The sequence below is a fragment of the Mytilus edulis genome, chromosome 12, assembly GCF_963676685.1.
Source record: "Mytilus edulis chromosome 12, xbMytEdul2.2, whole genome shotgun sequence".
NCBI lineage: Eukaryota > Metazoa > Mollusca > Bivalvia > Mytilida > Mytilidae > Mytilus > Mytilus edulis.
Window position 1 is genome coordinate 7,148,226 of NC_092355.1, and position 13,858 is coordinate 7,162,083.

The window sequence follows — 13,858 nt, forward strand, 5'->3', positions numbered from 1 at the left end:
GAGAAAACAAATCCGGGTTGCAAACAAAAACTGAGGGAAATACATCAACAATTACAGGAAAACAAAGGAACAACAGAAACATTGAGATGCACAATTCAAACGGAAACATGCATAGAAACGAACTATTTTGGTAACAACTGCCATATTCGTGACTTGGTATAGAACATTTTAAGAAAAAATGGTGTAAGACGAGATTTGGTTATTTAAAAACATTTGAATTTCACTTCTTTTTTATTTGAACGTTCCTGATGAAGGTTACTTATGAAAATCGATTCAGACATCAAGTACTATTCTAATTTAAAAGCGAACGGTCCATGCCATTGCTGATGGACTGTTAGTATCTTGTGTATTATGAACGGTTGTCCGTGCATTGGTACTTACATGATTTTAACATACTTTTCTAAAAACTCTACGTTAATTAATTTAAAAAAAAGACAATAAAAAGAATAAGACTTCAACTCCCTCAGACAAAAAAAGGTCGTTGGTAAACTGTAATTGTTTTTGTTTTCATTTTTGTCTTGCCTGACGGAGTCAAAAAGCGAGGCAAATGTATGCTGTTTCCTGCGTCGGCGGCGACGACGGCGACGGTGGTGGCGGCGTCAACAATGTATTAGTTTGTGATTAGGTCTAATTTATGGTGAACCACTCCTTGTAAGTCAATGATATTTGGTATGCAGTTGTATTAGTATTGCCACATCTTTGTCACAAAGAGATTATTTGGCTCTGCCCATTCAATTATGGTCTATTGACTTTGAAACTTTTGCTTAGTTTTCATGTATTAGTTTGTGATTAGGTCAGTTTAAGGGAAACCACTTGTAGTAAGTTAATGACAATTGGTATACAATTGTATAACCATTGGCATATGTCATTTCCATGGATATAATTTTACCCCGCTCCCTCAATCATAGCCTATTTACTTTGAAATGTTTGCTTAGTTTTCATGTATAAGTTTGTGATTATGTCAGTTGATTGGGAACTACCTGTGGTAAGTTGATGATAATTGGTATGCGATTGTATAAGCATTTGCATATCTCATTTCCATGGAGATTACGTTACCCCGCCCCCTTAGTCATGGTCTATTGACTTTGAAACTTTTGCTTAGTTTTCATGTATTAGTTTGTGATTAGGTCAGTTGATGGGGAACGACTTATGGTAAGTTAATGATAATTGGTATGCAGTTGTATAAGCATTTGCATATCTCATTTCCATGGAGACTATTTGGCCCCGCTCCCTCAGTCATAGCCTATTGACTTTGACACTTTTGCTTAGTTTTCATGTATTAGTTTGTGATTATGTTGGTTATGGGGAACCAGTAGTGGTAGGTTAATGATATTTCGTATGCAGTTGTATTAGCATTGGCACATCAAATTACCATGGAGATTATTTGACCCAGCGCCCTCAGATATGGTTTTTTGACTTTGACATTTTACTTGGTTAACAGGTATTAGTTTGTGTTTAGGTTTGTTTAGGGAACTTCTTATGCTAAGTCAATGGTATTTGGTATGCAGTGTTTAGCATTGGCACATATCATTTCCATGGATATTGTTTTGTCGTGTACCTTCAGTCATGGTTCATTGACTTTGAATGTTGGAAAACTTACATGTCAAAGTATTGCTATTTTAATTTCAACATTACTAAATTACTAAAAAGCGAGACATATCTCTGTGATAACAGTTTATTAAGAAATAAAGCTCCGCACGTATTTATTTATTTATACATCATTGAATTTTAAATGTTCCTTATAAAAATGAATTAAGCACGAAATCAAACGTGTGTACCGTGTGTACTGAATGATAATCTTGTATATATCTATATTCCTTTTTTTACCGGACGGCTAAAATTGGCATAATGTTTCGCTTTCTTGGTTTGTTAGTTACTAAAACTTATAAATTTTGGTTTTCTTGAAGAGAAGGGCATTGGAGATTACTCACTACATGATATCGAAACGTCTTCATTGTGTCCGCAATTATGATGTCCCCATGCACTGTGTCGATGAAAACTTTGGCGATAGTTTGTTCGTCTCCACCATCCAAATAAACCAGATTCCGCTGAATAACGTGTAGCGTAGTAAGTATTGTATGTTCCTACACAATGTTCAAAGTTTGTCTCGCTTCCAACACAGTTGACACTTTCAACCAAAATTGCACCTGATCCAGGCCCAAAGTAGGCATTGCCATACACAAGTGGTAATCTTTTAAAAAAGAAATTAAACCAACACTCCTTACAAATAGTAACTCAAGAAACTGTTTTAAACTGTTTTAAATTGCGGGAATCATAAACTCAGGAGGGAGCCTTGCCCATGCATATTATTTTTCTTTTCTAATCACAACAATATACAGAGTTGACCCTAACATTTAAAACATATATGAAAAATGTGATTCAAACAAGCTTTTAAATTATCAATATAGAAAAAAAATGATACTGTCAGCTTGGGCCATTAGATGTTGCTATTTCGAGAAAAATAAACAAAATTATAATCCATCGTTAGAGATATAATGTTAAAGAATATTTGAATGAAATATTTTACACTAGAAATAAAAGAGAAATACCAACGGGATATTCAACTCATTTGTCGATAACAAGCTAACAACGCTATTGCAAAACACGAAAAATGTTTTTTTCGAAAAACAACATAGAAAAAAACAAAACTTAAGGAACACCAACTCCATCGTAAATCGGTAGTGATCTCATGTAATCCGGAAGTTCAAGTATAAGAGCAATATTGAAATCTTTACAATGACACATTAAAGATGGTTGTCAGCTGTTTTTAAAAGTGAAAAACCACTCAGATATATGTGATTTATGTTACAATTATGTTAAAGAAAATACATTATTTCAATTAATTCCCTTATGATTTAAAAAAGTCAATACTCTACAACTAATGATCAAATATGATGCGAGAAGGGGAATGTCTCTATCAAACTTTCTTAAATTGTCCGTTTATAAACTTTGAAATTTTAAAGAAACTGAGATATCATGTCTGTACGTATTTTGAAACGAAGATTTTGATATCTTGAATGTGTAAGGAGAAAGTAAAAAAACAAAACTATCGAACTCCGAGGAAAATTTTAAACGGAAAATCCCTAAGCAAATGGGAAAATCAAAAGCTCATACACATCAAACGAATGGATAGCAACTGTTATATAAGGAAGTCATTCTGGTACAATAAATAATATTATTACCACTGGCTCGATACCTCTCCTGGAGGACTGATGCAGTATCCAACACCGAAGTACTGGCAAGAAAAAAGCGGATATTGCTTTATTAATATTTGCTGTTACAAACTTTTGGAAAGAATTTAGGAATCTACCTCCCGCAGGCGACGCTCTAATTTCTTGACCCGCTTTGGCTATACCTTTGTCCCTTGCGGTTTATAAGTATTTCATTTGTTTAGGATTTTAAATAATTTTGGCCTTTATGTTGAAGATGAATGTAACAGAACCTAAGGAAAAATAAACAAATCCAACAAAAAACAAGATTGACATTTTCAGTTCATAAGACCTATTTTGTAAAAATCTGAATTTCATTATATTTCGCAAATTTCCAAACGGACAATCGTTTTAATAAAAATGAGAAGTGATGATATCAGTTTTAGCATTAATCTTGAAATTTACACAATTCTAAACAATGCATATTTCAATTGCTTCAACGCTATTACTATAAATAAGAAGATGTGGTATGAGTGCCAATGCGACAACTTTCAATCTAAGTCACAATTTATGAAAAGCCTTGGCTGACACCGAACAGTAAGCTATGAAGGGTCCCAAGATGACTTGTGTAAAACCATTCAAACAAACCAAACGGTTTAATCTAAAACGAAAACTGAGAAACACCGTTGAACCACACAAACAAACGACAAATACTGAACAACATGTTCCTGAATAAGGAGAGGTCCATAAAAATGCAAAAATTTAAATATCAGTTTGTTATAATAAAACACTCATGCAACCACGCATCCAATATTGCTGATAGGACCCGACACAAATATCAATTTCGTGTTTCGGTAGTTAAGCTTGGGATGGTCATTTTAAGATGCATTATTTGAATATAATCAAATATGAAAATTATTCATTTTATATTGATATATTTATATTTTAATTCTTCTTCAATATATCTAGTTATTATGACAGATCTACCATCATCAGGGGTCCAACTGTCAATTTAAGGTTAAAGTCTTTAACTTTGATCTATTCAGCATATCTCCAATACTTTTATGTTTGCTATACGCAACTATTGGTGCTGTATTGAATATTTGTACACAGTCTTCGTCGAACTGTAATCACCAGAAGAAACGAACAATGTTCAAAACGATAGTGAAAGAGCATAATTGCAGTTTTATTGACGAGTTACAAACACCTCATTTAATATTTTCAATTAATTTTCATTTGCCAAGAGTGAAGTATCATAATGTGTAAGGTTTATAATAAAAATGACGAAACAATTTTATTATTTGTAAATGGAGTTTTCGCATAATTTGTATAACATATTTGATACTAATTTTGTCATACTGATTTGGTAAAAGAGCCATATTCAGTAAACATTGTATAGATGAGGATGCAAATTATTTCTACGTTCAAATATAAGTTTTAACTGTGTCATTCGGATTGCATTACTTTATTATCTTTTTTTCCGTTTATCAATTATTAAACTCTTTCTGAAAATGGGCAATTAGTACTAGTTTGTTTTAATCAAAATTATATGTAGTTCCTTTAGTCGAAAGACTGTACTAATTAGGAAATTTATATTAAATAATATCATGTGGTTAGGTTGTATTTATAATTTCAGTCATTTTGATTTCAAGGGATACAATGTGACACATGTAATGACAATACTTCTTGTAAAATTTAAAACAATTTGAACACTCAGGACATATTTATATAAAAACAAACTACATGGCCATTATACCACATCTCCTTATTCTTATATACGTAAAACAGATACGAAGGATAAGTACAATCACGGTTCAAAAATATAATAATTCGTTATAATCATACGTAAGAATATTTCGACATTCGCTTGCATGTATTTCAATTTCAACTATTGTTAGGAGCCTAGGGTATAACTAAGGAGATGCTAACTGTCTAAATGTCTACATGAAAAATGAATTGTTGTTCCTTCTTTTGTGTGGAATATTTTAACGCATATATGAATGAGGAGATTTGGTATGATTACCAATGAGAAAACTTTACCTGATTAATGTTTTGCCTAATCTGTAAATACTCTCTTACCGGCGTTCGTATCCTAAAATTCTGCAAACAACTCTTGCCTCTTCTACGTCAAATTCGTTATCACAGATTGTCCCCCAATTGCCATTGTGAAATACTTCTACTCTACCTTCAAAGGCATGGTTTCCGTTTTTCAGTCTGAAGGCAGTTCCTATTATAACACACATTCATACTAAAGGTATTATATTAGAATACGCGTATAATAAAATCACATCACTATAGGATGATCCATTGGTTTAAAAACCTAAATATCATTAAATGGATTATTAGAAATTACATTTACAGATGTATCAATTTAACAAACTTATTCAGGAGCCTGTAATTCAGTGGTTGTCGTTTGTTTATGTGTTACATATTTGTTTTTCGTTAAAAAACAAGAGTGCACACACTGAAATGTCTCGCCTTCTATACTAATCATTGATATTATGTTGATAGTCCAAAGTATAAAGCTAAGCTTTATTACCACTTTCACATAAACTTAACATTAACCAAGATAACTAAACAAAGACCAATGAACCTTGAAAATTAGGTCAAGGTCAGATAAACCATGCCAGGCAGACATGTACAGCTAACAATGCTTCTATACAACATATATAGTTGACACATTACTTATAGTCTAAGAAAAATAGACCAAAACACAAAAACTTAACACTGTGCAATGAACCGTTAAAATGAGGTCACGGTCAAATAAAACCTGCGCGACTGACATTAAGATCATAAAATATTTCCATACACCAAATATAGTTGACCTATGGCATATAGTATTAGATAAAAAGACCAAAACTCAAAAACTTAACTTTGACCACTGAACCATGAATATAAGGTCAAGGTCACATGACATCTGCCCGCTAGACATGTACACCTTACAATCATTCCAAACAACAAATATAGTAGACCTATTGCATATAGTATGAGAAAAACAGACCAAAACACAAAAATTTAACTAAAACCACTGAACCATGAAAATGAGGTCAAGGTCAGATGACACCTGCCAGTTGGACATGTACACCTTACAGTCCTTCCATACACTGAATATACTAGCCCTACTGCTTATAGTATCTGAGATATGGACTTGACCACCAAAACTTAACCTTGTTCACTGATCCATGAAATGAGGTCGAGGTCAAGTGAAAACTGTCTGACAGACATGAGGACCTTGCAAGGTACGCACATATCAAATATAGTTATCCTATTACTTATAATAAGAGAGAATTCAACATTAAAAAAAATTGAACTTTTTTTTCAAGTGGTCACTGAACCATGAAAATGAGGTCAAGGACATTGGACATGTGACTGACGGAAACTTCGTAACATGAAGCATCTATATACAAAGTATGAAGCATCCAGGTCTTCTACCTTCTAAAATATAAAGCTTTTAAGAAGTGAGCTAACACCGCCGCCGCCGCCGCCGTAGCCGCCGCCGCCGGATCACTATCCCTATGTCGAGCTTTCTGCAACAAAAGTTGCAGGCTCGACAAAAAACTATATAAATAAGGCCGTTAGTTTTCTCGTTTGAATTGTTTTACATTATCATATCGGGGCCGTTTATAGCTGACTATGCGGTTTGGGCTTTGCTCATTGTTGAAGGCCGTACGGTGACCTATAATTGTTAATGTCTGTGTCATTTTGGTCTCGTGTGGACAGTTGTCTCATTGGCAATCTAGCACATTTTCTTTTGTATATTATCTGAATCTTTCAAAATGTGTCACATCCCCCTTTTATGATATAGATCGCCGATAATTTTATGTATGTTTTATAAATGCAGAAGTTTGACTGTTAATTATACATCAGTTACATTAAACGTCGGAGAAGACAAAAAAACTTTAACATGTGTGAAACATCGAAGTTAAGATATGAGCTTTAAGTCTTTTATATTGACATCTTTTCTGAAGTTATAAAAAAGAAGATGTGGCATAATTTCCAATGAGACAACTTTCCGCATTAGTTTTAGTTTTTTTTATCTTTTAAATTAAAATTTGACAGCAATATACCAAATGACCTACAACCTAGCATTCTGTAAGATCAATGTATAATTGAGATACCTGTAGAGTTTAATAAAGTCCAAGTTTATTTGGAAAAGTTCCAAAAAAATTAAAGGTGACTTCCTATCGTTTTTTAGCTATTATTAAAATCCTATCTGAATTTACAAAAAAAATGTGAAAATTCTAGCTATTATTACCTATTGGATAAATCCTTTAATTTGACAGCAATAAACCAAACTATCAAATTACCTTGCAATTGTAAGATCAATATATGATTTGATTAGATGGACTGATTCAGACCTGTCTAAAAAAAAATTAAAGGTCAAGACTTGTACAGACAGGTCGAGACTGAGTCGAGTCTAGTCAACCTGGTCAGCATTTGTCAAGACCATTTACGAATATATCAGGATTATCAAGTACTAAATTAGATTTTTTTTAGTAAAGTCAAGACCAAAGTCGAGTACAGTTAAGTACAGTTAACTGCTGTCGAGATTGTCCTATTAAGTAATACTGTGCTAAAAAATATGGTCTGTTCAGACTTTGAGCAGTCTGTTGTGTATATGTAGAGTAGTTGTAATAAATCAGTAGTATTATTCTATTTTTTTTTGTTTTACCTATACGTGATGCCTGCTTAAAAGTGTAACATCAAACTTTTAACAAACATTAATTAAAATGTACGTCCATGCATTCGTACCACAGTTAACACCAACATCCTCCGCATGACCGCAGTTGTGTCTGCCCAATCCGCTGTTTGAACACGATCCAATGTCACTTTCCTTTCCACTACATTTAACATCATCCATCCATATCGGCCCGCTAAGACTCCCGAAATGAGCCCCTCTGAATACTGTAGGGTTCCTTAATATAAAATGCAAGGTTATGAAACGAAATGGCGTTCAACATTTTAATATTAGTATACATTATAAGTTTATTATGAAAGGTTTAAATGTATCATTGTAAAATGGTTGGTCAAACATTATTATATTATTGGTATCAAGGTGTTTATATATCTCAACTTATTCGATTCGCTCGTGTATTTAACGAAAAACATTCTGAACAAATACTGAAAAATTATTCCACCTGGTTTTTGCAATATCACAACAAGTCAAAACATTTACTAAATTTCATAATCGGTAAAAGGACATCAATTATAAATATAAATCAACATGCAAACATCTGTTACGTTCAGGTATTTCACATCCAATCTTTGATAGTAATATTCTATACAAAGCACAAAAATGTCGTCATTCACCTAAAAAATTAACCAAACCTTTAAACAGCCTTATTCAGAATGAATATATTTACGATACTGTGTCATTAAAGATAAAGCATATTTTGGAATTAATATTGATTCACCTATAGAATCTTTGCATCTTAAATAAAAACATAAAGGCAACAGTAGTATACCGTTGTTCAAAACTCATAAATCCATGGACAAAAAACAAAATCGGGATATCAAACTAAAATTGAGGGAAACGCATTAAATATGAGAGGAGAACAACGACACAACATTAAAATGTAACACACACAGAAACGGACTAAGCATTAGACAAAATCCTACGAGATCAACAAACACAACATCAAAACCTAATACATGAATTTGGGATAGATAAGTACCGTTAAACGTCTTATAATAATGTGAATTCACACTAAAAAATTAGAGAAAACAAACGACACAACGGAAACACAACGTTAAAATGTAACACACACAGAAACGAACTATAATATAACAATGGTCATATTCCTGACTTGGTACAGGACATTTTTAAAGGAAAAAATGGTGGGTTGAACGTGGTTTTGTGGCATGTCATACCTCCCTCTTTAATGGCCATGTGAAATATAACATTACAATGACAACACAACATTACAGGACCACAACACAAACAAACAGGAGAACACAATTGACAAAGAAACACATGAATAACAGCTAACAAAAAGCAACAAGTTTAAAATTTTAATACGCCAGAAGTGCATTTTGTCCACACAAGACTTACTAGTGACGCCCAGATACAAAAGTTTGGGCGCCGAAACAAGTACAAAGTTGAACAGCATAGAGGACCAAAAGTTAAAAAATGGCCAGGGTTTTCTGTTAGGTACCAGAACATCCCTATTATTTAGAATAATTTATACTTTTGCAAACAGTAAATTTTATAAAATGACTATACAAAAGATATACATGATAAAACTGAAGTATTAACTAATTACAGGAAACAACCGAAATACATTACACAGCCCGACAAAATGCAACACAAAGAATAGACACATCCGAATAAGTCAAAACCTCAACGCCAACTGACGTCATATTTGAAATTGTAAAAATGACAAAAAAATGACGTCACGTTTGAATTTGTAAAACAGATCATCAAAAAATGAAAAATTACGTCACATTAGAATGAATAAGATAGAATTAGGATTGATTTAAGATTGTATTTGAACTAAATACTGATATCTATACTATTAAACGAGAAGACCTCATTATGTGTGTCGCTTCTCTTCCTTCCACAATAAATTAATCATCATGCCTCTGTGTTCTTTAGGTAACATGCACAGTCGCATTTGTCATCTATTCTTATGATTTTTCAGATTGAGTTATTTTTGGAGAAAAACGACGAAATAGGTGTCCGGAAATTGTTTCCGTTTTCAGACTGACTTTTAGTCATAGATAAGACTTCCGGTTTTAAACATGCACAAGAACAACCAATCGTATGATAGATTACAAAAATGAAAAATAAATAAGCCAATCAGAGCGTTATCCATATCATTGTTTTTAGATCGCAAGAACCACAACTATTATACCTCCTTAGACACAATTATGTTTTCGCGTTTATCCAGCTGTAAACTACGATTATACTACTATAATAAACAGAGACTCTCTGTATTCTGTCTACTTTTTTCTGAAATATTTACTGTCTAGGGGGTCATACCAGTTGCATATATATTGAAATAAGTAAAACATGTGGAAACAAGAATGTGTCCATAGTATACGGATGCCACATCGGCTCTATCATTTGCTATGTTTAGTGGACCGTGAAATGGGGTAAAATCTCTAATTTGGCATTAGAATTAGAAAAATCATATCATAGGGAACATATTTACTAAGTTTCGAGTTGGTTAGGCTTCATCAAAAACTACCTCGACAAAAACTTTAACCTGAAGCGGGCAGACGGACGGACGAACGAACAGACTAGAAAACATAATTCCCATTAATGGAACATAACAAATTATTGTTGAAAGTGAAAACTTTAACCTGAAGAAAGACGGACGAAAGAACGAACGGACGAACAGACTAGAAAACATAATTCCCATAAATGGAGCCTAAAGATTTATTGTTGAAAGTGAAAGTAGTGATTTGGCCAAAATGAAAGTAGGGTAGAGATCAGAGGGATGTAGGACTTGTTCGGGACATCCGGATCGAGTGTTTTTAAGCTCGGGATTTCGGGATTGATCTTTACGGGATGCGGAATTTTCTTTTTTAATTTCGGGATGTCGGGATATGAATTTCGTTAAAATACGCACCTCAGGATTTCATGTTTTTAAGCCCGGGATTTTGGGATCAGGGCCCCTGAGACCACCCCTCAAATGAGCCTAAGCCATTTATACGAGATTCAAATCCTAGCATTGGCAAGTTAATAGGGTTCTCAAAAGGAACACCACTGATGGATTGTCCTAGAGCAACATTTTATTAGAATAATAATGGTTTATAAGCAATTTCATTTATTTCATGTTTGAAGCTGTCCAAATTTTTAATTTAATTTGACTTTTACCAAAAAAGGCATTGTAGCAAAGGGGAAGAATAATTGTGGTATCAGGCCAGAAACACGAACAATAATTGAATTTAACAGAAAGGAAACACATAACGGACTTTGGAAAAAAAAGGAGAGGGCTTTTGATACCTTATATGAAATTCTCCAATCATAATATCTTTTACAAAATTTCATTCTACAACAGTTTACAAGCTGTATATGCCCGCGATTTCGCGGGTGTGTTCTAGTTACATTTAATAACAATGCACATTTCAATACTTATAAATACCAAACTAAGGTAGCAAATAACTATATTATATAGCTATGTCCGGTTTGTTTTGAATCTAACAACACCTCAACTAAAATTAATTTGGCTCGTTTAATTTTCTTAAAATTTTGACAAAGTATTAACTTTGACCTTTTCACAAAAATATTACAATTTCAAAAAATTTGAACCAACTGTTTAATCAGAAAAATCACACTGGTTATATAGCAGTTTGACAAACACTTATTTTGATCATTGGGAAGCTTAATATTCTCTTAACAACACAAAGTAATTAAAACGTTTTTCTGATTTTACAGAGTTATCTCCCTGAAGTGTTAGGTACCACCTTAATAAGTCGATTCTTTTTCGAATTTAGTGATTAATTATTTACTTTTGTCATACATGTAAGTTTTGAAAACGCTATCAATAGATAATAAAAGTCTGTCATTTTACCAACAAAATTCATGAAAATAATTGATGGTCAAACAAATTCATCAAAGCTACAAAGGTTAATGAATCTCGGCCTAATAGACTAGTATATGTACTAATAATCATCATTTGTCTCCCTGCACATAAATTCAAAATATAGAATGAACCTGGATGGCAGGTATGAATGGAGATGCCGGATAAATATTTTCAAACTTTAAATATAATTTAATATCTTGAGTTATTCAAACGTGTCATTGTTTTCATTACAGCATTCGAAATTATAATTGTTGGACGTACTGAATATAATATACTTACAGGGTATGGTGGCCTATCGTAGCACAAATAACTTGTGCGTTTTCTGTAGTAAAATAATCATCACATACTGAACCCCATATGCTTTCGTGATAAATAGATACTGTACCCTGTCCTTCGATGCTGCTATACATCAAATTCACTCTGGTATCTGTCATACGAAAAATTAAGGCAAAATGAAACTGGAAAACTATCAGTATGTCACAGACAAGGACTACTTCTATGCTTACCGAAAAAAGGAAAAGAAGACAAATATTTATTATAGATTTACCTCTACTTGCAAAAATATTGTAATAGGAGTATTTTTTGTATACAAGATCTAATTCCAGGGGGAAAAAAACAACAAATTGACATATACAGATGCGAATTTTATAAAAAGTTGAATTTTCTTTGACAGAAACATGCAAGCGGTAATTCTTATACTTTGTTGAAATTTTTTTATCCATATAATACAGTTCAATATATAATGTTAATTTTTCAATATTATAGTTATACCGTAACAATTAAGGAGAACCTATTCAGTGAAAAGTTAAACCAAATTGCTTAACAAATTCATTCGAAGAGAACGTACTGTTATTTATTTAAATGGACAAAAATAATAGCAAAATTACTTAATTCAAAGGCCAATTCAAAAAGGGCAAGTCCAGAAAAACTGATACATCAAACGTTATTAATAAATGGAACGAATGGAAAACAATTGAGAATTCTGACTTGGTACAGGCATTTTACGGAAAAAATAGTGGATTAATCCTGATTGTATAGCTAGCTAAACTTCCAACTTGAACGACAGTATATAATAGTTCCGTTATATTGACAAAATTGGTTGAGTAATCCAAACAGACATAATAGGTTAATGATAATGACAACTCTCCACCAGAGACCAAATGACGTTTTAGATGGTAAATTTAGGTCACCGTAAGGCCTAGGTCTTTTTAGACTGATAACATTCATAATTCAATGCATGTTTTAAGTCTTCAATTGTTTTACGCTTGACTAAATATTGATTTGATTTCAGATCAGTGCAAATATGATAAGTTAAGGGTTTAATCGCGCTGAATATAAAGGGAAAAAAGAATCCAAAGGAGCATCATAAATCCTTTAAAAAAGCAGACAATCCATGCAATTTGGAACTCGTGTGTTTTGGAAGAGTCAGCTGTCCAAGATCAACTAGGAATACCTAAACCGTTACTGTCTTAAAAACAATTGGGGTCATATACTGTGATTGAGCATCACAAACCAACCGAATGGTAAGTGTCTCTTATATTATCATAAGACAGCATCACATTTATATACCCTCATATTTGTGATTATTTAACCACATTTTACAAAAATTACATGATTTTTCATAACAAAGGATGAAGAGAAATCAACCATGATAAACAAAATAGCAAACACAGATTGAACAAATTGACAACATACAACACTGAACCTGAACGCAACATCAACAGAAACCTCTTTAAAACATACTAGGGGTGAATGCTGGTACTTGGGAAACATAAGTCGGTCCATCTCAACTAGTGCCACCCATAGTGTCGCTCATTGCAAGTAATGCATTCTGTAATGTCATTTACCAACTTACCACAGTCCACGGAAACGTCTGCATGATGTCCACAGTCATGTTGACCCCATCCTGCAAATTTGCACTCAACAATGTCTTTTTCAGAGCCATCACACGACACGTCATCCATCCATATTTTGCCAACACCTTCATTGTAATGAGCAGATCCATATACACGATAATTCCTTTGAAGAGAATACCTTACGATTATAAATGTCAAGGTTATCTTAAAACACAAAATGAGTGGAAATTGCTATGTTTGAGGAGAAGATGACGGTATTTTGGGTATTGGGCTGATGGATTTTGTATTGTTATGTATTTGTTAATCTTGTATAGTGAATCAT

The 13,858-nt window shown here is 33.0% G+C and overlaps 1 protein-coding gene across 1 annotated transcript in view; it reads right to left on the bottom strand.

The window, feature by feature from the left end:
- The window catches only part of LOC139497384 (scavenger receptor cysteine-rich domain-containing protein DMBT1-like), a 69,269-nt gene that overhangs the window by 45,216 nt on the left and 10,195 nt on the right, over window positions 1-13,858 (bottom strand). Inside the window, exons 7-9 of the mRNA XM_071285596.1 lie at window positions 13,536-13,699; window positions 5,229-5,376; window positions 1,932-2,191 (exon numbers count right to left, since the gene is read on the bottom strand). Coding sequence (XP_071141697.1) covers window positions 1,932-2,191; window positions 5,229-5,376; window positions 13,536-13,699 — 572 coding nt within the window. The remainder of the gene's footprint in view (window positions 1-1,931; window positions 2,192-5,228; window positions 5,377-13,535; window positions 13,700-13,858) is intronic.